Below are 24,179 nucleotides of genomic sequence, written 5' to 3'. Positions count from 1 at the left end.
TGCCCTCACTTCGAGCCTGCAGACAAGGTGCCAATTAGTGGTGCTTGTGGTGGGGTGAGTTTCTGTGATGTGGTGGTTTGCCCATTGGGATCTCTTCTGAGGTCAGCAGCCCATTTTGGATCATGCAGCACGGGGCAGCTTTCAGATGGGAACAATTTTTGRTAGTGGTCATCATTATAGGCTGTGCATGAGATCATGTAATCTTCAATGGATACTTAAAAGAAGTCTTCCTGAGACTGGTTTTTGAGCACAGCTGCATATTCATGTGTGCCTGTGAAAGGGAAAGGGGTTACTAAAACATAGTAAAAGAATTATACCCTCTTTATCTGAGTCAAGGAGACTGTCTACACTGTGGGCTTTGATTCATTATGCCAATAAAACTGGAACCAATATTATTACTTGAATTTGCAAGACTGTTTATCAACCTGCAGACATGCAAGGGGGAACTTGGGCAATAGCTGTTCCATACTGCACCATATGTACCATTTCAACTGCTTTGGGATGAGTGGGGGGGCTCCGGTGGGGAAACCAGCGCCAGAAATGGCTTTTCTGCAAAGCTGGCAACTTAGAAAAAGAGCCAGGAGAGGGACTGGAGTGCTGTATGGTGCGTTTTGGAGAATTCAGGTGCAAGCTATAGGAATTTTCTTATCAGAAACTCCTTCCAAGATGCAGGCAAGCTCGCCAGGCACCAGATGTTTGTGACCTGTAACAAAGAGCTGCAGTCAAAGCCCTTCAGATGCAAGCTTCTTTTGTGAGCACATTTGTAGTTTGCTGGCTGCCCCCTAATTAAGCAGAGCCTGGAGGAGAGGAGGCCCAGGAATCTACATCCATGTCAGCCATCTGAGTTTAAAGGATGTTTTTACCATTTTTATTGACTCTGGGACCAACGCAGTGGAATTTGCACACAGCAGGAGGTAGGGTCAGTGTGACAGCATGTGAAGAATGTCAGAGGCTCTTGATAAAAAAAGTGAAGGTGTTTTGTGAACAGGGGAGAATTCCTGGCTTGGCCACCGATGTCCTGGGTGACCTGAGAAAAGGACAAATGTGCAGGACTTTGGGCCTTGCTGGAATGACATGGAGGGAATCAGATTGCTGGCCATATTCTTGTCATTTCTCCAGGTATGGTGAGAAAATACACTAGCGGCCAGGCAGAATCCAATCTAGCTCCTTATCCATCCAGCTATAGCTCATGCACAGCGAACAGCATGTTTGGAAAAGGAGCGTAACAAGGCCTCTGAAAGGAGTTCACAGAGGTATGAGGAGCTGAGTTAATGTGTGCAAGGCTTTGGCCCGTGCTCTCTCCCTTTGTGCTCAGGAAGCCTTGTCTGAGTACTCAGCAGAAGAACCACTCTGCGTATTTGGGAACCCCTGGCAGTAGTGAGGCCATTGGTAGCTCTTATGGTTCACTGCAGCTCACAGCAGGGATGGGACAGAGAGGGCTGCTTAAGGGCAGCGCTGGTAGCTGATGCACAGTACCCTCTGGATTATGGTTCCTAGAGAAATGCACCCAAATAGCACAGTAGAGCAATTCCTAGGCCTCCCTATCCTGAACTGTGGGGGCCAGCCGCGTAACGGAACAGGCTCTCTCCTGTTGGAGAGACCCAGCACAGAACTAGGCAGTGTACACCACGCCTGGATGGCCCTGTGGTAACACAATGTGAACCACTTTGCCTTGTTTCTATTGACAACAAGATATAAACGCTCAAGTACTTGGTGTCTTGGTTTTTTCTTTTTTTTTTCTGTGTACATGTCTACCCCGGAAGCATCCGAGGTGGGCCACAGGCAGAGCAGAGTTACTCAGAGATATGCATGCTCGCAGTGGTTTCACAAGCTTGGTGGCTGTTCAGAAACCCAATACTAGAAAAGTCAGGAAGGATCAGATCCCAAGACTGAACTACCAGGCAACCCYGAGGGTTTTTGTCCTCCCTTGCAGCACAGGGTGCCACCTGCTCTTAGGAACATCCTGGCATTTTTACTTCACAAATCTATAGAGGTAGGATACCAACGATGCCTCAGTCTCATCTGCGCTCTCCCTGTGATTTTGGTAGTGTTCGGTGTTTTCATTAGGAGTCTTAAACTTTCTAGAAGGCGTTAGGGTTTGTGATGCCTTGAACAGCAGTTCTGTGGCAYTCCTGCGCTCTTTCCCTCTCTTCGGCACTTACGAGCCCGCATCTGAAGYACCATGTTCAATTTTGATTTTCCCAAACAAGAAAGATACCGACAAGCTGGAGTGACTCCACTGGAGGCTACAGAGACTGTTTGGGGGTTGGTACACATGATGTACAAGGACAGACTGGGTTTATTCAGCTTGGAGAAGTCTRTGGGAGGATCTAACCCGCTATCTGTCTGCTGTCTCTGGTGACCTAAATGGGAGTTAGAAAAAAGATGGAGCGAGTCTCTTCTCCGAAGGGCCCAGGAAAAGGATAAGAGGCAATGGACACAGGTTGCAGCACGGGAAATTCTGACTAGATGCATGGAAAAAAATCAGCGAGGGTAGTCAAATACTCGGTCTTGAGCATCTGCTCTGACTTTGAAGTTGGCCCAACTTTGAGTAGGAGGTTGGACTACAGACTTTCAGAGGTCTCTTCAACTTAATTTTTTCCTGTGATTCTAAACATCTAATAAATTACCAGTTGTGACGGTCATCGGACTTACTAACCTATATGGCCTCTCTCAGTCCTTCAAGTCTTGCAACTTCTTAGATGATTAATGCCTTGCTAAATCATACTATGCAGAAGGAACAATCATCTCTCTGAATGAACAGACTACCTCCTCAGGAAAGATGCTCCRAGAGGCTTCTGGGAATGGCAGGGAAAGAACACGATACATTTCTAGCAGCCCAAATGCCACCTCTTCACTCACCTACGCCCAGTGCGAGAGCCAACCTTGGATGACATCCCAATGCTAAAACAAGTATTAAACAATGAAACTAAACAATGACAGTATTTTCACACAACTTGCCTGAGTGCAGCAACAAAATCCCAAGCATTTTGTTTTGCAATTTAAAGACACAACAAGTATACAAAAATTCCCTGCTTGGAAATGTAATTCTTTCCACTGAACAAACCAGCAAGTGAAATTCTAGGGGCTGAGTTATGCAGGAGGTCAGAGGGGAGGTTATGAGTAGCCCTTTTTGGCCTTAAGAGCTGTGGAAATCACAGCTCCAGTGAAGTCAATGGCAGTTTTGTCCTATTGATTTCAGTGGGACCATGGTTTCCGGGCATGAATTTCTGTTCTGCTTTGAGCCAGCCCTGCTCCCATCAATCATACCTCTGTCAAACTAGCTAGAGTGAATGAGGAAGGATTTGGTTCAGGCAGAATAGCACCATCTCAGCTCAGACAAATGGGGTCTTGTTTCAGGGGCAGATTTACCAAGAGATTTCCGTGGGCTGTCACCTGTGAATTACTGTGACCTATTGCTGAGGGTGCCCCCCTGGTCATGTGAGCGGGATGTTGTTGTACCATAACCAAGCCGTCCACACTGCCATGCTTCCATAAACTCCTATATTTCTATCAGTTTGGGGTATTTTTTTTTCTCTAACTTCCTAAAGCAAAAAATAAAAGGTTTCCTGTCTGATTTGATTTAGGAAAACAATTCCACCAATGATCTTCCCAAAGGCCTGCCTTCCTCCCTTCCCCCATGAAATGAGAGAGTGGCTTGGCTAAGTGGGACTTTTGGTGGTCTGTCAACAATCCCAGCTCGCTATCTAATTACTTCTTCCCCTCAGGCTTCAGGACTCTCTTTTTGCCAAACAGACAAACAATTTCTGGTCCARCTTGAGATCCTTTTTGCTATATGCTGTTCTCATGGGACTGCACCACCCCAACAAACATTTCTGTCTTGACCAAACAGAAATTGTGTCTATATCTATATAATCACCAGTCTGTATTCATTTCCATTATGGAGAGACAATTCCCTATTAAATTTCAAAGGGTTTTATTGGCTCAGAGACACAGCAAAGCAACAGATCACAGAAGGAAGAGCAGTTATTTGGACAAAATGTTATTTGTCTACATAATGCAACTTGATAYTTGTGTCTGTACTGTACCCAGATTGGGAGATTTGACTTTGACTTTGTATATGAACAAATCCACCTTTGATGTACATATATCTGGTAGATGCTCTTAYATACTGCTATCGCTATGCTGAGTGTGTCTAAATCAATATGTCTACAGAGAACTTTTTAAATTGACTCTTATAAGTCAAATTTTCTCCTTTTTATCCTTTATCCCCCCCCCAAAAAAAAATTAAGTAGTTCTTTCTGCATGGAAGATCTTTCCTTTCTGACATAACACTCTAATACATAGAGAAAGGATAGAAAGGATGCCCTATAGCCAAGGCATCTGTAGCCCTATAAAAGGAATCTGTAGACCATGAATCAACTATAGCACACCAGAATGATTCATCTAGTTCACAAACCATTCCTGCAACTCTCTTCCCTAAGGATTGGTCTTGTCTGGTAAGTCTTGTCTTACCAGAGGCGTGACTGAAGCATGTCTGTACTGTAACCAAAATCCACGAACCTCCATCCTATGAAGCACGTATACCCAGTCAYGCTATGAGGATGCACATGCATATGGGATCGCACGACCGAAAGCATGCCATTGATGGAAGGTGCCTGCGCTTGGGGTCCTGTGACAGCAGCAATCCCATACGCACAGTGAYGGGCTACAGTGCATAACCTTGTCAGCCTCCTTCCCAGGCTCACTTCCCAGGCCTCATACTCATAGCCATTAAGMCCTGGCTCCCTGCTTGGCTTCACCTGGTGATGAAGGTGCCCAGGACTTTACAGCAGAGAGCCACAGTGAACAAAGAGAAAGCATTTGAGAAAGGTGGGACATGTAGCGAGCCTGCTACCAATTTAGAGCCAAGCACAAGGGCTGAAGGAGGTTCTAATCTCACTCCAAATCTCTGCCTCAACTTCAGAGTGCTAAGGTCCAATTTGTTTTACTTTGTGCTGTTGGAGTGATTTGTTGTAGTTCCTGCTGTGTGTTGCAGAATCATTTAAGACTTGGCTGCTGCTTTTATAGAGTTAACCTTTAAGACCTGAATACAGCAAAGCACTTAAAGCAAGTGAGTTCTACTTTGATGGGACTACTCCTATATTTAATGGTAGCCATAGGCTTGACTTGGCTGGATCAGGGGATGGGACCTCATGCTGCAGCCTTTGCCATATCCATATTCCTGCAGAAAAACCTGGAGACGGTGTGCACGACAGCCTTTAGCACAGTTCACATATACTGAACCACTGGAAAAAACTGCTAGCTTCCCTGTAAGACATCATTACTGTAGGCTACGTATCAAYGCTTACATGTATTATAGTTGGTCAAACTACACATTTACCTAGATGATGAAAACTGAGCATGACTTTTTTACAGTTAGTYGATCTGGGAAAAGAACTCCACCAAYGGTATTCCCAGAGGCCTGCCTTTCTCCCTTCCCCCATGAAATAAGAGAGTGATGTTTTTACAAGTTCCTCTATCTAGACAGTCTACTTAGCTGCCTGAGATCTATCCTGTTTGGGAGAGACACTGAAGCAAACTTTTATCAGTTTATATGAGATAAAAACTGGCGATTATGACCTATACTTAAGTGTTAGTTCATCCTGGCTCAACCATGGCAAATTCCACAGAGCCAAACTGTTCCCACCTTGTTCTGAGCCATGCAGTCCTTGTCTCAGGCTCCACAGAATTAGGGTATAGGTTAATAAGTATTTCTTTTTCTGGCYGCTGTGATTTATGCAGCCTGCACCTATCCAGCTCCTACAGCTGTGATAGTGATACTGACTGCGGACCAGACAGTGAATGGGATTGGGAATGACTGAGGTTAAAAGTGACCACTTTTTTAGGCTGGATTATGCAGAGTTCTGATGACTTTTTTGGACCAGTTTCCTTCCTGGCTACACAACTACACCAGCATGACTGAGGAAGTGGCCCAAAGGAGGAAATGAGGGGGAGGAGGGTACTGAAGGCCATTTAAGCTGGTGCAGCTGTCAAAAGAAATGTTCACTGAACAACGGCCTAGTGACACATCTGGCCAAATTCCGTGGAAATCCTCAGTCTCAGGGACAAAATCCTGCTTCCCAGCCCAACGTGCTCTGATCTGATTTATTCATCTCCCAGTGCTCTTGACAATTTTTTGGCACAATGAGGTKCTACTGCAGCATCAAATGGGTTAAATGGATCACAGTTAGCTTGGGGGTGCCTAGGGCAAGTGTAGGCAGGAAGGGAAAAGGGGAAGAGCCTGGTGCTGGGTGGTACGCAATCCTGAAACAAGGGCAAGCAGCAGTAAAAAAGGTGCTAGCAACAACACTGTCTCCTGTGTAACAGGGATGGAATAACACTTTTCAGCCGGAGAAAGTCTTAACACTCTGGCTGCTCTTCAACGGTAACAGCTTTACATTTTGAGGTGGAATGAAACATGGTGAGCAACCTTTCTCTATGAGAAGGAACAGCACAGTAAGGAACCTCACTTTATATATGTCTCCCCCCTCAAATGCTGTATGTTTGCAAACTCTAAACTAGGAATGAATTACTACACTATAAAATGAGTTGAACCCGCCATGACCTGAAGACTGGTTCAGTTTACAGCCAAGTCCATAATCCAAAAAGCATGAAGGATCAGCAATGGGAAGAGAAATAAGAGTGTTGAGCAGAAGGAGTCAGCAGGTAGTCCTTAACAGTCAGCTAATCACAATGAATAATTTATTATAGCAATACCACTGAGAATCCACTAGCTTTTAAAACAGTATTTCCTGGAAATGTCTTTTGCTGCTCTTGCATCATTTGTAAAGTTGAAATATTTTATTCCTGTCTGCAATGCAAAAGTGTCTGTGAAAGTCTTAGGAAAAGATACTATTCCACCAACAGCTCAATTACCCACCAGGTCAATATATTGCCTCTGACTCCAGCTGATTCTGCATGCTCTAGAGAAAGGCCTACCTTTTCTGAACATACGCCTGGCTTGGTGGCATCCCACGGAGAGGAATGCTTGCTTCATACCTCTGACAACAGATACCAACCTGCTGCCAAAGAAAACATCTTCCTTGAACATGAGGGTTTATAATCCCTCCAAAAATCCTGTTTGAAAACAATCTGTTTGGTTTTGTAACTGGCTGGATGTGTCACCCATGCACACTTTTAGCCCTTTTTTAATTCAKCTAAACTCTTATCACCTATTGTATCATGTGGCAAGGAGTTATGCAGGCTAACTGTGCTCCATTTAACCCATTTGAATTTCATGTTTCTTCTACCTTTTTGACTGTCTTGACATTCTTCTGTAATGGGTCAGGATAGAGACCCATTTGTCAGCTTCCTCCTCACCAGCATTCATTAGTTTCTATACATTTCCCATCAACCTCTACTTCGTGTGTGTGTGTGTTTTTTTTTAAGTTACTGGTCTGTCCTTCCTTCACCACAGGAAGCACAAGTTTAACCACTCCATCAATGCAGTTACGGACCTGACAATGCTTCATTATGCCCTAAAGCAGAGAGGAGCTCTGTTTGTTCTGCAATAAAGCAGCTCTTAATTAGGCTATTGCTCCTCCTGTGTAAATATCTTGTTTGGCCTCTGGAACTGGGAAAGTTCACTCTATCTCTTGCTGTTTGGGAAAGGCCATGTGCCATCACACAGCAGGCTTTTGCTTTCTGACAAAATCAATGTGTTGATTACTTTGCCCACGCTGTCAACAAGCAGGTGATCTCTCTCTAATCAGATACACAGAACTATTAATTTAACATGTGCTTTGTACTGCTTGGCACACTGCGYTCAACTTCGCTCTTGTTTTCATATGTACAAGTGGAGAATCAGTCTCTTGCCATTGTTTTGGATTTACAATGTTACAAYAAATTAAATTCTTCTGTCATGAAAAACCCACAGACCTTTGTGGTGACCTTATGACAAAGGATAGAGTATTTTTACTAACTGTTTCATCTGACCTCAGAGAAAGGATAATATTTTGGGAACAAATGGCAGAAACTGACACCTGGCTGTGTCAGGGAAAATCTTTGTCAAGCTACATTTGCAGCTGAATTTGGGGATAACTCACATTTTATCTTGTTCTTAAAAGTCTTTATCCTCTTACATCCTCTTCAGTCAACTGGACAACGAGAACACTGTTAATGTTTACAAGGCTGAGAGGAAAGGGGTCATCTTAAGCTTTATTACCACTAAAGTTCTGYGGAAGAAATTGGGATAATCCCAATAATGGTACTTCTTGCAAAGTAGGCAAACACTACCAGATTCTCCTTTAAGGTCATTTTATTTTCAGTGAGAAGTTAAACAATTCCTCTGTCTGGCCATATRGAAGCCCTTTGGCTGACTTTGTTAATCATTCATTCTTCAGTTTGGAGTTAATTGTTTACTAAAACTGTTAAGCTGTGTGCACTGAAAGATGCCTTTGGGCTCTTAAATCAGTTGGAATATCTCACTAGAACAACAGAGACATGCCTACTGCTACTATAACTGCTGCTCGAGCGTGCAGGACTCCTTGTCACAGAGCTCCAGGCTATGCCACTTCTGCTTCATGTAAGGATCTCTTGGGATGGAGAGGAGTAACATTCCTACCCACTGGCTAAAATGAACAAATACTGCTCACAGACAATATAATCATAGAGTGATCCTGCAGTGCCTGGCTTTTCTTCTCTGATTGCTCTGCAACATGAGGAAAAAAATAATGACCTTTCTCTGAAAATGATGGYTATGGTCACTACAGCCTCAGTACCTCATGACAGAGTGCTGCTGATGCATCCTGTCTAAGGACTTGGTTCTGAAAAAATTGCTTTAATTTATCGTGAATTTTGGATGGTGCTGAACCAAGACAGTGCATAAAGCCCAGCAGGACAGTGACTCTTCTTGGATGCACACCTCGCCCTGAAGGATCTTTTCTCTTCACAAGGAAGTCTGTAGAAGCTAAATCTTAACTAAAACAGAGAGAGAAGGATTCTGCCCATCCTGAAGGCTGTGCGCTGCTGCTACAAAGATGGCATTGGTTCTGCAAGCCACTACTAAACTTTCAGTTGTTTCTGCCTACAGTTAGCAGGACAGCATTATGGGACATTGAGGCACCCACTTCTCCACACCGGACATTCCCTTCTTCTTTTTCAGCTGTAGTGATGGATTTTGTGAGGTATACTTCTTGCTGCTCAACAGAGACTAAAATTTTTGTGTTTATTCAATACTAAAGAATGAACTGCTATCAGATCACCACTGATACAAACCAGATCTGGATTCAAAAAGGCAGCATGCAAAAGGAGACCTTCAGACAGGCTCACTGAGTCTCTGCGCTAACCCTTGAATACACATGGGAAAAATAGGAAAGAGAGCAACAGGCCTCAAAATGATGGCTTCAGGGATTCCWGAGAATCAAAGCATAGGCAAGAGGGAACACAAAAATAGAAGCACAGAATCACATTCGGGTCTGCTGCCTAGCACAAGCCGCATTCCAGTTTAATAGCCCTGCATTCCTATCTGAACCACCTCAGACTGCGTGCCAGATACCCATCTCAGCTGCATCCTCAGCAGTGCTGGAGGACTTACGCCTGAGTGAGAATGGAGCAAGCAAGATCAGATTCTGGCCCAGCGTCAGCCCCCATTCTCCTCTCCGAACTCATCCAGTTTGCTGACAAACCTGGTTAGCTTTCCAGAGACACACGGCTGATTTACTCGAGCAATTTAATAAAAATGTGGTTTTGACTGACTGCTAATGGGATCACTTGAGATAGGCTCAGCTGCTCAGTATGGGTTACAGTTTTACTTACAAACACAATAAGCATGGAAAACTATCTGTGATGACATAATAGGAAAACATTACAATCTCTCTTATAAGACAAGGATTTTATATGCATTTAATATAAATTTCTTGGTTTCAGTTGGTTTCTTGCTACAATTTTCTGCTTGTGTTTTTTTCTAGGGAGATTTATTTTTCCATTGTAATTTTTTCATTTTGTTCCTGGTGTTGGCAATGTGCAAGAACAAAATAATAAAGATCAGAAAACTCATAAGCTCATCCCTTCCCCCCCCACACACCGTTAATTTTGCCTTGCAGAAAGTTCAATAACACTAACCCTTCCCTTGCACAGGGAAGACTTGAACCAACCCATTCTCGTACAGTGAAGTGAACCAGATTCCACAGTAGGCTCACAGATGCCATGGTTATCAAATGTGATTTTACAATCTAATTAGCCCATAATTAAACATCACACCTCACTGAGGCCGTTGAACTGTTCTTGCCAGAGGGGTTTTACCACCTGTGTAGGGTACAAGGCAGTTTACTCTGTCTATGGAGGGTAAACACATACTACTACCCATCTCCTCTCCCTGGTTTACACTCCCCATTTTGGGGTCATCGTTCCAGTGGATGGGGTTTGCGAGCATCATGTAACAGAGTAATACTTATCCAGACTCCTTTGCGCTGCTGTGGTCACTGGATTGTGGCAATGGACAAATTCTAGCCCGGAAATTCCTGCTCTCCCCTCCCACCCAACCTTCTCTCCCAGATTTACGACCACTTCTGCTAAGCCACAGAAATTCTCAGTGGTTTATATGTAAGGCTGCATTATTGTTTTGGGTCTCCTGGATCTCATACATAATTTGCTGAGACAAAAAAAACAAGTTYCCAATAACAAGAAAACTGGCATCCTAATTTTTTGGATGCTCACTGTTGTCTTTGAGAGAAAGAGTAGGAGATGCCTGGAGTCTCTCTAGTGATGTGAGAGCTGGAGGCAGAGAGCCAGCCAAGCTGCTTTTAAGCTCTCTAACCAAGGATACAAAGATACCAGATCACACTGAGAAGCTGAGAAGAGAAAGTAGAGAAGCTCAGAAAGAGGCTTGACCCTTCCAGGGGAAACAATTATCTCCTCTCGTGCAAAGTACCTGGACTCACTTCCTTCTCTCTTCTGATGCTCCTTCCCATCCTAGTCATCTCAGCAGCTTTGGTGGAAATTGCTATAGCTCCTAAATGGCTGAATCCTGTCATGGCAGGGCACTGTYTTCCTCCAAAGGAGGCGTTTCTATCACAAAGACTGGCTTCTGAAGGCATGTTTTAAGGACATATCTCCCTTGGGGTGCTGGCACTGATGGAAATGTGTGGATGCAAACACCTAGCTTAGGCATGTTTTAAACTATCAGATGTGTGAGTATGGCTTGCCCTGCAGGTAATGTTTGTTCCTAAAGGGATATGTCTTTTAGAGCACAGATGCTCTGGGAAGAGCCCCTTATTCCCCTCATCCTCTCCTTCAATGAATAAAAAGCCCAATGATTAGGCTTCAAAGAATAAAAGGCTAATCAATGCATCTATTATCTCCTTAGCATTTTTGTTTTCTTCTAAAACCTAGATTCTAGTTTATTTTATTAGAAGATGCTATCTGTGAATACCAGGCTATGGCCAGATCAGAGRTGAAAGAAAGGAAGGGCAGATGCCTTCATACAGAGACAATGCAAAGGGAAATACAGAATACGTTAACTCAGTGGAAGCTTTTGCATCCACAGAAGATCTGCCTGGTCAGTCTGAATCACCCAGTTCTGCATGGCTGCCTGCAAGCAAGTCTCAGACCTTGGCTTGCCTCCTAACATCTCAGCGGGTTTGCAATACAACAAGCACTGTTGCTAACAAACTGTATCTGTCAGCCTGAAAATCATGCACTCAGAGACGACCTTTTTTATGTTAGACTGCATCCTAGGTAGTTCCGATATTTCAGAGCACAGGAATGCCTAGGAGGATGAGCTCATGGGATCAAAACCTTACTCCTCCCAAATACACAGGACATTTCTTAGCTAGATAGCTCGAAGGCAATTTGAAAGACCTGGGACAAATCACGATTTTCAGATGCACTGAAAACCCCCTAAAAATTGTAATAAAGAAACCAGAGTGGCTACTCATCCCTGATGAAGCTCAAGTTTTGTGATCAGATCTGTGCCTGTTGTGCCTGAATTTGTGAACTGTTTTAAAGTAAAAGTAAATTTGTTCTTAAACAAATCAGACACTGAACAGAAACCTTTCATGCCTTTTCGTTAGGCGTGTGATGAAAATCTTCGTCCACTGTTTGCCTGACATTAACTCTTCAGTTAGTAAAATCTCTGCTTATCAGATGTAATGCTMTTGCTGGAAAAATGTGCAATTTTTTCTTTGTGCAATAAAGGGAAGAAGCTTTCCCATCCATTCTTCCCTCTTCCTCTCTCCGAACACTTATGGCTTGACAAAACACTATCAAGGATTAACTGAGCACCTCCATAGCCAGTGGGGAACGGGACGTCTCCAGTACTTGAGAGGATCAGTCCTTCAGTTCCCATTTATGCCTTATGAATCACACAAAGAAGAATCATAAGTTGCAAGACTGAGTGATGTTTATTTTCCCCCCATACCACAATAATTAATAAACTACGAGCTTTTTTTGTCTGTTTTTGAATGCAGATATTTGGATAAGTTTGGGAGAAACTTAACATCCTTCAAAATCACAAGAATCAATGCCAGCATTTAGCATACATCACACCACCAAATCAAGCTATTACATGAGTGGCAAGCACAGCCCTTGACAGAAAAAATAAATACTTACCTTTCTTGGTTTCACTTTATCGTGGTAGTCATATTGAAAAATCCCCTTGTAGCTAAGTCCTAACCACCAAGGAATTCCCTGCTTGTCCTGGAAGAAAAAACAGAGGGAATTATATAGAATGGGAGAGGGAAATACTGGAGATTTCTTAGGTTGTTATTCAAAGTATGGATTTGTTCCTAAGCAAGATCCTTGAGTGTCATGGATGCTGTTAAATTACCCCTGCTAAATTTTCTCAAGTCATCAAGCTCCTTGGTGTCTAGGGGAGATCTGTTGCACTTTTAGCCATGACGTATAACACATTTAAAATGCACCACCTGCCGTTAAGTTACTCAAAATGTTGTCAGGGGATGTTTTGTCTTTGGTCCCTTGTGCCATGATACATCCTCTTCTTCCTCCTTGTAAATTATTCAGTCTGAATGCTCAGAGACTGGAGAGGAAGGAAGGAGAATCGCCAGCTGACCTGAATTATGGGGAGGGATTTTAGCATTAATTTTGAAAATGCAGCATTAATGGGATCCAAGCGATAAGGTCTGACAGACTCGGACCCAACTGCTTTGCATCTGAGTATGCAATAAAACAGTCTTATGGAGTAATGGCTGATATCTGATACCAACCTCTCTGCAATTTGCTGAACTGGAGTCCTCAATTAAATTATATCTTTTCTGTTAATATGACAGAGAAAGGCAGGGTAAAACCCAGCAAAACCAAAACCCCCACATCAGGCAGAAGCAAAGCCTATTATGTGCAATATTTGCTGCTTTGGTACTGCTCACTGATGCTTATTGATCACAGTGAGTTCACTGTAGCAGCTCTCAACTGTTTGCAGGCTTGGGCACCTAGTCTAATCCATCAGTTCTTTCTTGGTCTAGTCGTAGTGCAAGAAAGATGGATGCAAAAGGGTGCTGGAGGGACCTGGCCCTCTGGCAAAAGACAAGGAATGCTTTTCTACAAAATGTCATCCACATTAGCAGGAACAGACTAGGAACACATCTCCCTGAGACAGACATGCTCAGGTATTTGTATTTTTATGGTACTTCGTGTGTGCAAGATAATACAGACATATGAAAAAACATGAGTTGTGCAGAGAGATAATGATGAAACACATCAAAACTCCAGGGACAGTAAGTAGTGGGAAATACTCTGGGCAGTATGGATCTAGCTTTCTGTCTGTTTATTGATTTCTCTACTTGAAAAAAAGAAAAGCAACCCTCCACTGCTGCTCAGGCAGGGGAGTGATAATAGAAGACTGGAAGATTTGGTGATAAATCACTAGACAAAAGAAATGAGAAATTTCCTGAATACTTGCATGAAATCCACATAGTTAGAGGTAAAGAATGGCTTGAGGAGGGGGACCCGTTAGCTCTAGAGGATGGCACAGGGCTTTGGCATTAGAAAGATGTACTATATCTATATCCATTTATCTACATCTCGAGTGAATGGAGCTACAGCTTGCAGATCATCACTGACCCTAGTTAGTTGCTCATAAATTTGCAGGCTGGGAAAAATCTGATCTCTTGCAACAATGAAAAGGGGTTGGCTTGTTCCTTTAGTGCCGGTTCACTGGCATCACCAGAGCTTGCTGTTGCTTGTGGGCTGAACATCCTAGCACAATAGAAGGATTGCAAGAATTTTATCTMGAAGAACAGGATTTTCCTCTCTGGAGTCGTATTTACCAAACATTCACTACACAGTTGAAATAGGTTTACCCTACCACAGGAAGTGAAACAAGACTTCAGTAATAGTGTATTGTATTCTGGAAACAGGGTGGTTATTTGTACCTCTCCCCTACCCTCTCCAGCATCATTTTAATTCAATAAATGACCCTTTTTTAGCAGAGCCTACCTTTACTGCGTAATAATGCACTCCGTATGTTGGGAGGGATTCTACAATGCTCATATAACTGCAAAACAGCACATAAGAGAATAACATGTCTACAAAACAGAGAAGATTGTCTGAAAAAGAAATACTTAAATAAATAAATACTTATGTTGGGAAGAATTCTACAATGCTCACATAATTGCAAAACAACACATAAGAGAATAACACGTCTACAAAACAGAGAAGATTGTCTGAAAAAGAAATATTTAAATAAATAAATACTTATGTTGGGAAGAATTCTACAATGCTCACATAATTGCAAAACAACACATAAGAGAATAACATGTCTACAAAACAGAGAAGATATTGTCTGAAAAAGAAATACTTAAATAAATAAATACTTAAGTAAATAAATAATTAAGTAAATAAATTAAAAATACAGTATTAGATGAGATGGAGAACTTGTTACGTACTGGATTTACAGCCCAGTATAAATATTTCCTGACAAAAAAAATGTCATCAGAAGGTGCTCTTATTTCACTTACTTCACAATTGCTTGRCCTCTTGTCTGACCATTTAGTTTCTTGTAATGTTCAATAACTCGGTCCTCACTGGAAAGGAAGAAATGAGATTTTGTCTTATCTAAGTGCAATATCAAGTTTAAGAAGCTTACCAAAAGGTGAAGAGAYGCTTTTGTTAACACAGCTACCAATTGAGGTAATCAAAACATGCCAAGAAAAAGTGTTAGATAATGGGATTTGATGCAGCCTGAGGAAAACAAGGGGGACGCAAAGACTGAAAACAAAAAATGAATTTCTAAGAGCTGGTTTTCTAGAAGAGGCTCATTTTATTTACAGACATCGTGTCTATTTGTACAGATTTTTTCTCTCTGCCTGACTTCCTTTATCTGAAAATGGTACCTGTGATGTTTCACTGTACGGTAAAAAGATGTGGCTGAAGCTGCTGAAGGTCTGATTTTTTCCTAGCTGATGCAAATTCTTTCCAAGCTCACCATCTCCCCTCACTAGTAGAGTGAAACTGGCAGCCAGTCCTATCCCTAAGCCTCACAGATTACCCCTCACTGCAGCTGCATAAAGCAATGTACAGGAGCACTAGTGGAAGTACTCTGGAGGCATCTTTCTTAGTGAGGAGTTAAATTCTTAGTGTATACAGAGGCAATGTCTATGACAGCAGGTTAAGCAGTCATAGACTGCTTAATGTCTCCAGGCTTTCAAACTCAGATGTCTACACTGTAAAACTGTATATGTGCCTTTGCATACTTTCGGCTTATACTAGTTTGCCTTCTCCCAGGCAGCTCCTGGCAGTGGACTGGGATTTTGCCTGGGCCAGAGTCCATTCTCAGTCTAGAGGCAGTCACGCAACTTTAAAGATTTTCAGTTTTACTTTTCCAGTGAATGGGTAGCAGGAGAGCACAGATCCAGAGCCGATGATGTGATGCGTACAGTGAGCTGTGACAGCAGAGTCACAACATGGCAAAGTATAAGTCAAGGTTCTTCCTTCAGAGGTTCATGGTATTCTCCTTTGACTTTGATAGCATTCCTCTCAATCTACAGGCAAGCAATTCATCACAGCCTCCAAGCCTGGTGATATTTTCAGACAGGTCTGACTTTGGTTCTTCTTTCACTTCCAACTGTGTAATGCCCATGGAACCAGCTCTCTTACATTAACAGGACAGAAGACTCAAGTCATAACGTTTAAAACCAGCATCTTGCTCCTTCTATGATAACAGCAAGGGTGAGGACTCTCTGCTGAGTCTTCTGGAGGTACAATGTAGACCTTGTCGGTCCAAGAGGAAGGAAATCTAAATTATTTTTAAGCCACATTTGTGCTCTCCYATTTGGCACCGCACAAGCTTCCAGCAGTACCAAGTGTCTATCTAATGCCGTTATCCTGCATGGGGTTTAGGCCAACGTGAACTAGTACTACTCTCCTTCCCCCATTTCCCAAGGTCCACTTTGCAGTGGGGTCTTTAAAGACAGCTGCACAGTTGTCTGCAGTGCGGTAATCCCTCCCGCAAGGGAACGGAAACTTATCTCACCGCTGCTTTTCCCATACTCGTCCTTGCGCCAGAGATACCCGTGTGGAGCCAGAACCTCCACTGCAAAGGAGTTCCCCGGCCGCTGCTGGGCCCAGCCCTGCCGACAGTGCCCATGAAGCCCTCTGGGACTTTACAGGTAGAGGCCACACCGAGACCGCTGTGACATTGCCTACAGTCTGCACTGCGACATGGCAAACCGGCCCTTCAGTGCCTGGATGGCACACGGGGCCCCTGGCGTAGGGGAGATGAGGGCTGTGCGTCCGTCTGAGCATGCCTGGTAATACCAAGAAGAAGGAAGAGGAACAGAAGCAACTCAGTGGACAGCACAGGGTGACTCAAAGTAGATGGTCTGTCGGATTGTCAGCAGGACCAGCTGTTCTCCCACAGGGCTGCCATTTGTCTGAGAATAGCTGCTTTCCTTGCTCTCTTGCCAAGTGACTTCCCCTGCTCATCCTGCCAAACTAAAAGGCTCTCTTTGGGGCAGGGTGAAGAGATGTCCCCCACCAGCAGGCCATCGAGGTGCTGACTCAGTTAGTGAGAAATTACGTGGGTAAAGGAATAGTCTAGGTTTCCCATCAAATCCCTCAGAATAATTTTAAAGTTTAGAAAATGATCCTTAAGGAAATTCATCAACCATGAAACTGAATTCAACCCAGTGATCCAAGCAAGTAACTTCACAGATGCTATCGGCATGCATAAAGACAGAGCCTGCCTCTCCTGCTATGATCATTGTAAACAGGATTACTTTTGGAGAAATAACTGAATTACATGCATGTTCAGTACTGGAAGATCTCCAAACAGCATCATTCTTAATGATAAAGATGGACAGAGAGGGCTTACAGCCCTTTGTAATTACCTCCTAAACGCCTGATTACATGTGGATGCAATTCATCTCTGTCTCAGACAGGAGCAAATCAGAAGTGACTTCACAAAAACGATGTAGTTTCACCAGTGGAAAACTCCTATGAAAGKAGAACAAGGTGCTACGAATTGCTCTTTGCTTTGGTTTCTACTCTGTACAGATCAAGCCCTGATATTGAAGCCATTCAAAAAAAGGATAGATCCACCTACTTGCTGATTATCTAATGTGCTCCTGAATGTGGTCTGCTTTCTGACAAGTAATTAATATAAAATAATAGATATGTTCTTAGACCGTATCTCTTGCATAGGGAAGCCAATCGATGGCCCATTTCCTTCAAAAGGATAGATAAGATGTCAGGGAGCTTTACTCAACAGTGGGATGAATAAAATTATGTACTCAACCTTTACTAAAATATATGGGATAGTGCAGGATCTCTCACTTCTGCAGAGCAAATGCAGGCAACACTCTCTGCTGCCCCATTACGATACTGATGATGTCCTTGTCTATTGTAAAATGTTCTGAGTTCTACAGATAGAGAGTGCCAGAAAAGTATCATCTTTGTTTCTGCTTTCTTTTGGACAAAAAAATAAAGCCTGATTTACTAATAGAGTTATGAAGACTTACAGTGGGATTCCCTGTGTTTCACCTAAGATATCTACAATGCTGGGCTAGTTACACTTCAAGGAGGGAAACAGATACCTCAGGGCACATTKCATCCAATCTATTGTAGATGTCTTCCTTGGCAGGAGGTGTTTGCCGCTTCTCTCCACTGACAACAAGGGAGCTAAGGGACCCTCATGGAGATGAAGATATGCACATGATCAGATGAATCCCACCCTAGCTGCCTGACTGTTATTTTTCCTTCTAACGGTTCCTTCTTTTAATTCCTGCAGCCCCATGCAAGGAGGATCATCCATCACAGAGGTCACCTTTTGCCTCCAACTATGAGATGAGGGGCAGGCCCAGCATGTGCCAGGGAAAATAAACAAAATCATTCATGGGTCAGGAGGAGCATTAGCAGAGCTTATAAACAGTCTCCCCTGTCATTTCAGCTGTTCGTGTTGAGTGGCTGCAGTGCTGTTACTGACAGCTGGGAGAGTACGTGGGACACTGCCTGGACCACCAGCTGACGTCTCTTCTCCTCCAGCTTTGGCTTGTTGCTGTGTCAGTGACAAAAAACCTCATTCATAATGCAGGGATCACAGAGGGCACTTAACTAATGTGGAGACACGGGGGCTGCCAAGGCACTACTGCCTGTTTGGCAGCTCATAAAACATTCCTCCAAAAGCTCCAAAACGAATACACGGATAATATCCTGCAGCAGACAACTCTGATAAAGATCTTAAGAACTACCAGGAAATCCCTCCTGTTCCAGCAGCTAACAGAACTGGATGGCAGACAACTTGCAAACAAATGCAGGGCTGGAGCTATGCTTCTTCAGAGCCAGATTTTCAAAGGTATTTGTTTCCCCCCCCCTCCTCCCAGCACAGTGTTTTAAATAGCTGTCCACTTGTTACTGTGCCTTCTGTTATCCTCTTTCCATCCTGATTAGTTCATTTTGAGGATATTCTCAAACTTTAATGTMTGAGCTTGCAAAGATTCACGAAGTCATATACTGTCCCACCGAAGCCTGCAGARCACCTCTCGGGCCTAAGAGACCTACAGCAGAATCAGAGCCTGAGGTCTGTATTGTATTAGCAAAACTAAATAGTGATTTACAGCTGATACTTTCAGAGTGAGATTTTCTTGGAACCTTGATGCCTTAGGTTGCTAGAACAAGCTTTCAGTCAAGGTCTGTTGGAACGTGGCAGGAGTCTCCTTCCCTCCCATTCTAGCATCCACTTATGTGCTATTGCCTCTGCTCTTTGCATTCTTGCTGACAACCAGTGCTGGGCTGGCTTGCTGAGGAGGGTCTATGTGGAGTTAAAATATTATAACAATGGCTGCAGAGGAGCACTGTGAACTAACATGCTCTCTAAAGGTTCTCTCCCACCTAATTGTGATTAGTTTTGTATCTGAAATAACAAATACTGTCAATTGTTTCCATACATGGGTTTCATACATAGAGCTTTCACTTAAAAAAAAAAAAAAAAAAAAAAACCCTCCAGCCTCCCACCTCTTGCTTCACCAGTTATCAGTGATGCTAAGAGATGCCTGAGAACAAGATGTTCAACTGATCCTTCTTAATCTGTAGAGAGCTGGAAATTGCAGCTTGATGACATATGAATTACAATCTTCATCCTTACTGTGAAGTCTACAAATTTCCAAAAAGAGGTCTCAGTGAAGGGAAATGCYTGGAGCAAGGATGTGTAACCAGGAGAGTCCATGAAGGTGGAACCAGAGGTCCCAGACTGTCTTGATTCAGCCCTGACTGAATCCTGCCTTGGTGAAACTGTCATAGTATCCACTTGAATATCTGTCTTATCAGCTGTTAGACCATTTTGGACTATTTTTGTGCAGTTTCAAATACCCCATAGGATTTTTTGTTTGTTTGTTTTAAWCTAACTAGAGCAATTACTCCTCCCACCCCTAATGTTTTAAATGTTTCTCTCTGGAGCTGGAAATTCACTTGCTATTGCTTTGTGCTAATGCTAGAGAACTGACTGCATATAGAAAGGGACAGGGTAAAGCTTGTATCAAGTATATAATCTGCATGAGATGCAAAAGTGAAGGATGCAGCATGTTAGTACAAACAGTCGTAAAAATCTGCCCTTTTAGATCACTGAAGTTTGTTTTTCAGAGGTTTTCGGTCTGATTCATCATCAGCCTCTTCCTGAGAAGGTTYACCATGTCAGAGGGTGTTTATGGAAAACATACTATTAAAAAATAATGAACTACCTGTGTACAATAGGTCTGTAAGACTTAGTCATTGAAGTGAAATCACAAGGGAGTTAGAGGACTGCAGTCACTTGTTTTATTATCCTATTGGAAACAACCAGCTTCCCAACTGGGACTTCTTCTTAGTCACATGAGAACTCCCACAAMATGAAGCACAACTGCAGTGAAGTGCTGTATCTTGTGTATAACTGCAAATACTCGCATTTTGAACAGGTTTTCACACAGCTCTTCTTGCACCAGATGACTCAGCATAGCCCAAACTCAAGGAAAGCGTCTGTAAGGAGAGAGGCAGTCCCAGACTGCATTCAGACTTCCCAGGAGACATCCTTGACATAAGCATGGTGACTAACACTCATCAACAGTGGGGGTAGATAGGGTCTGACAGGCAGCATGGGTTGTTACTGCTTTCTTGCATACAGACATCATCACAGGCAACTGAAGCAAAGGTAATGCAAACACCTTAATTTGAAGTCCATGCTTCTTCTGAAGGGTCAGATCTGCCCTCTCCTCTGTCTATGGCTATTTGTTTCCACCACTCCTCTTATGGTGGCACTTGAGCTTGAGTTACCTGTCTGTTAGTCAGACCAGGCAACAGACCTGGCTGGAAATGCATCATTTTTCAATTTGGTGGGTTAGTTTGTGAAAAAGGAAGGAGCTGTTACAAAGAGGAAGGTCATTCTGCCTTCAGTGAAACTGCAGCTTATGTTTGTTAGTTTCATAAAAGTTTGGTTTGAGTTGATGGTTCTCAAGCAGAAACACCAGGCATTTGTGACTATCTGCAGCTTTTTATAAATGCTCCCAACATCAGCCTGGGACTGAGTGTCTCCTGATGTGCTCAGGAAGTGGTTAGGCCCTCACAGACTAGCTTTTCTACAGCTTTGTACTAGGAACAGCTAATTCTAATATTGTAGCCATGCTATGAAGAGTAGATGGATTTCCTGGCAAAGAGCAGAATTGAGATCATGAACCACAAACTGATTTTTTTTCCCTGCCATCCTTAAATTACCAGAATGTAGAAATTAAGAGGACTAGATAAGAGAACTTCAATCCTGCCTCAGGCTTATAGCCTAATGCTTTAAAGACAAACATGAAAGAGGAACAATCATATGAAAGCATCTCCCTATTAACGAACAGTCTTTTCCCAAATTCTTTCCTACTTGCATAGATAAAAAGGAATAGGTGAGGTGGCACAGAAGCTATCTGTGAGTATACAAAATTTAACTGTCATCCTGCTCCTACCCTGGATTTTATTTGCAGTACAATAAAACCAGAGTTTACAAGCCTCCCCCACTGAACATCACCTAGCACATACAAGAAGATAAATAAGGCCCCTTTACTTTGACTGTGCCATGCAGAGAGGGCTTGTGAGATGAAGCTCAACTCAGAAACAGTGCAGAGCAGTACAGCTCTGCTGTGCAGAGCACTACAAGACTGACATTTCAAAATAGGAAGACTCTTTTGTCTTTTCACAGATGTAGAGTGCTGGAAAAAAAAATGCCACATTACACCTCTGGAATTCAGGGGACTTCCACATTTACAGTGAATTTTCTGGGCAGATATTACTGCAGCCATTTGCCAGATGGGGAAACTGAGGTCTAGGGTGATTGCTCAATTTACATTGAATCATGCAATGAATCAATAGCAGACAAGAGCTAAAAGGCAGGAATCTCTGAATTCCCAGACTCATCTCAGATCACTGACTGCTGCAGCCTGGGACTGGATGAAACACTGCACAGTTTCTCAGCAGAATGATATATTACCAGTAAGCAAGCGAAGGGTGCTCCTTCAGCGCTGGTGTTGGAAGGGCTGGCAGCTTCTTTAATTCATTCCTTACAATTTCATTGCTGAAAGAGAGTTCAAAAGAAGGATCAGGCTACAAGAAAACAATCACAATATTTGATATGACCTGACCTAGCTGGCAGGCTGCAACAGCTCTGCATCTGTTCCTCCTTAACAAAAGGCACTGGGGTTTCCTTTCTCCTTTCTCTTTATTTGTTTTATGGCAGCCCAGTTAACTTTTCCCTTTATTATCAAAATTGGAGAGAAACTTTCCCAGATGGTTGTGTCGAAGCATTTCCTATCACTGACTCTGAACACACAAACCACCACGTCACACTTCATTGAGCAGAGTCCTATGAACACATTCATACCAAGAAAGAAAATCAAGCGTTGGAGAAAAGAAAATAGATGCTTTCAACTGCAATAAGGCTCCTTTGTTTAATGCCTTACAACCTGCTGCAAAAATAATTTGTTTTCTTGCAACACAAGTTGCTCTTAGCCTGTTGCCCCAGTGCCATGGCCTTTGCACATCTTCACTGATCCAGCTTGAATCTATATCCTGCTGCACAAAACCCTCTGCGGGGCCAGACCTAACTATTTCTCTAACATTCTCTCTCTGCAGCCTCTCCAGTGACTGCTCTGGCCAACTGGAGCAGCGTAACTGCACATGAGTGAGCAGGGACAGTTCATGAAAGGGAAGACTGATTCTTGCAGATGAAATGAAATCATGGGATGTTCTCCTAAAGACCCAAAATGTCTGTTTTCCCACGTTTGAAAACACAAAATTGTGCACATGCAAAAATATCTCAAAAGCTTGGAAAGAAAAGCAGTGTTGCTATTACTTTTAAATTCTTACAGACACACAGGCAAGAGGGCCAGACAGGACACTGAGGACTGCCAAATAATTAATGTTTATTGGGTTCCTTTTTAATAACCATTTTTTCTGCCTTCTTGTACTCTTCTCTTTATCCTGCCAAACAGTGTGGCTGACCTGGAGTTGCAGACGCAGATCACTTTTCCAGAGCTCCAGATTTCCCAGTCCACTAGCTTCTCCTGTATGGCAGCAGGGTCATAAATGAGGCAGACACGTAGTCTTGGCATCCCCTGGTGTAGAGCAGTCCACCTAGTAGGACTCTCTGACTCCTAAAGGCCCAGGAAGCCCTGATCTCTGGGACAGGCTGTATGATGGCTCCTAGAAATATGGAACTGCCTCAGCTTTTAGCAAGTCTCTTCCCACAGTGTTTCTCCATTTGCATACCCCAGCAGCAGGCCCTGCCCGAGCTCTTGCTGTGTTTTTGTTAATTGGAGTTTGCAGGTTAATTGCTAAGTTGAGTCATAGCATAAACCACTAAAGTAAATCCTGGAGTAGGCATTTCAGGCACATCTACAGGCATTTATTATCATGGTGTTCCCTGACAATCAATYAAGTAGTGTTAAAACAGGACCACAATTTCTAATTGAGACAAATCTGTGAGAAAGATGCCCAAGTCTAAATTAGGTTCAGATTTCGCTGGTGGCTGAAAATGTGTTGAACAACGCTTTCAAGAAATGACTAAGGCAACCACTTCCATGCTAAGCTCATAGAAAACCTCCCAGTAGCATCTCATACGCCTAGTCAGATGACTCTTGGCAAATAGCAATGTTTGAATACCCACTGCTGCCTAAATCCCATGGCCCTTTGACAATCAGTTCTTCCTCTGTAAACGCAAATGTTCAAAATCTGTCAAATGTTTCCTTCCATGGTAGGTAAATATCTGCGCAAGTCTAAACAAGAAGCTACTCTGTTCCACACTATCCACTTCTACTCTGTGAGTGACAGCCTAGAAAACAAGCTGTTACTGTTCAGTGTTTATTGGGTCTGCCCAGCTCTCCATGGTGTGTGCATACTCAGCTTTTACTGATTTTTTTTAACATGATGAAAATAACTGAAAAAAATCTTCAGCACAGTTGGAGCACAGGCAGGAGTCACTACACTCAACTGAAAGGTTTTTGAAGTTGGCTGTTCAGAATGGTTCCACAGAAGGAAGTGGTGACATTTCCAAAACTCTTCTGAGAAGAAAGGGAGCAATTCCAAAACAGGGACTTTCTGAGCCCAGACAGCTATGAAGTAGGACAAGATTAGTGGTGACTTACTATCTTTGAGAATCTGGGGAAAACCCTGAACCAGTAATGGCTCCCATGAAAGAAAGAACTAACACTAGTCAGCTCCTTTTCAACAGATTGCCTTGTGATAAAAAGTCTATCAAGCATCAGAGGAAAAGACATTATTAG

The 24,179-nt window shown here is 43.0% G+C and overlaps 1 protein-coding gene across 5 annotated transcripts in view; it reads right to left on the bottom strand.

The window, feature by feature from the left end:
* Positions 1 to 24,179, bottom strand: part of FRMD4A (FERM domain containing 4A) — a 231,164-nt gene that overhangs the window by 45,958 nt on the left and 161,027 nt on the right. For all 5 annotated transcript variants that reach the window (XM_085299106.1, XM_085299098.1, XM_085299090.1 and 2 more), the window contains exons 8-11: positions 21,890 to 21,973; positions 14,916 to 14,981; positions 14,395 to 14,452; positions 12,553 to 12,639 (exon numbers count right to left, since the gene is read on the bottom strand). In XM_085299106.1, coding sequence (XP_085155232.1) covers positions 12,553 to 12,639; positions 14,395 to 14,452; positions 14,916 to 14,981; positions 21,890 to 21,973 — 295 coding nt within the window. The remainder of the gene's footprint in view (positions 1 to 12,552; positions 12,640 to 14,394; positions 14,453 to 14,915; positions 14,982 to 21,889; positions 21,974 to 24,179) is intronic.

The sequence above is a fragment of the Rhea americana genome, unplaced genomic scaffold (genome assembly GCF_003343005.1).
Source record: "Rhea americana isolate MKP2758 unplaced genomic scaffold, rheAme1 scaffold_1, whole genome shotgun sequence".
Classification (NCBI taxonomy): Eukaryota; Metazoa; Chordata; class Aves; order Rheiformes; family Rheidae; genus Rhea; species Rhea americana.
Note: the sequence above shows the minus strand (reverse complement) of the source record. Positions and strands in the feature narration are given on the sequence as shown.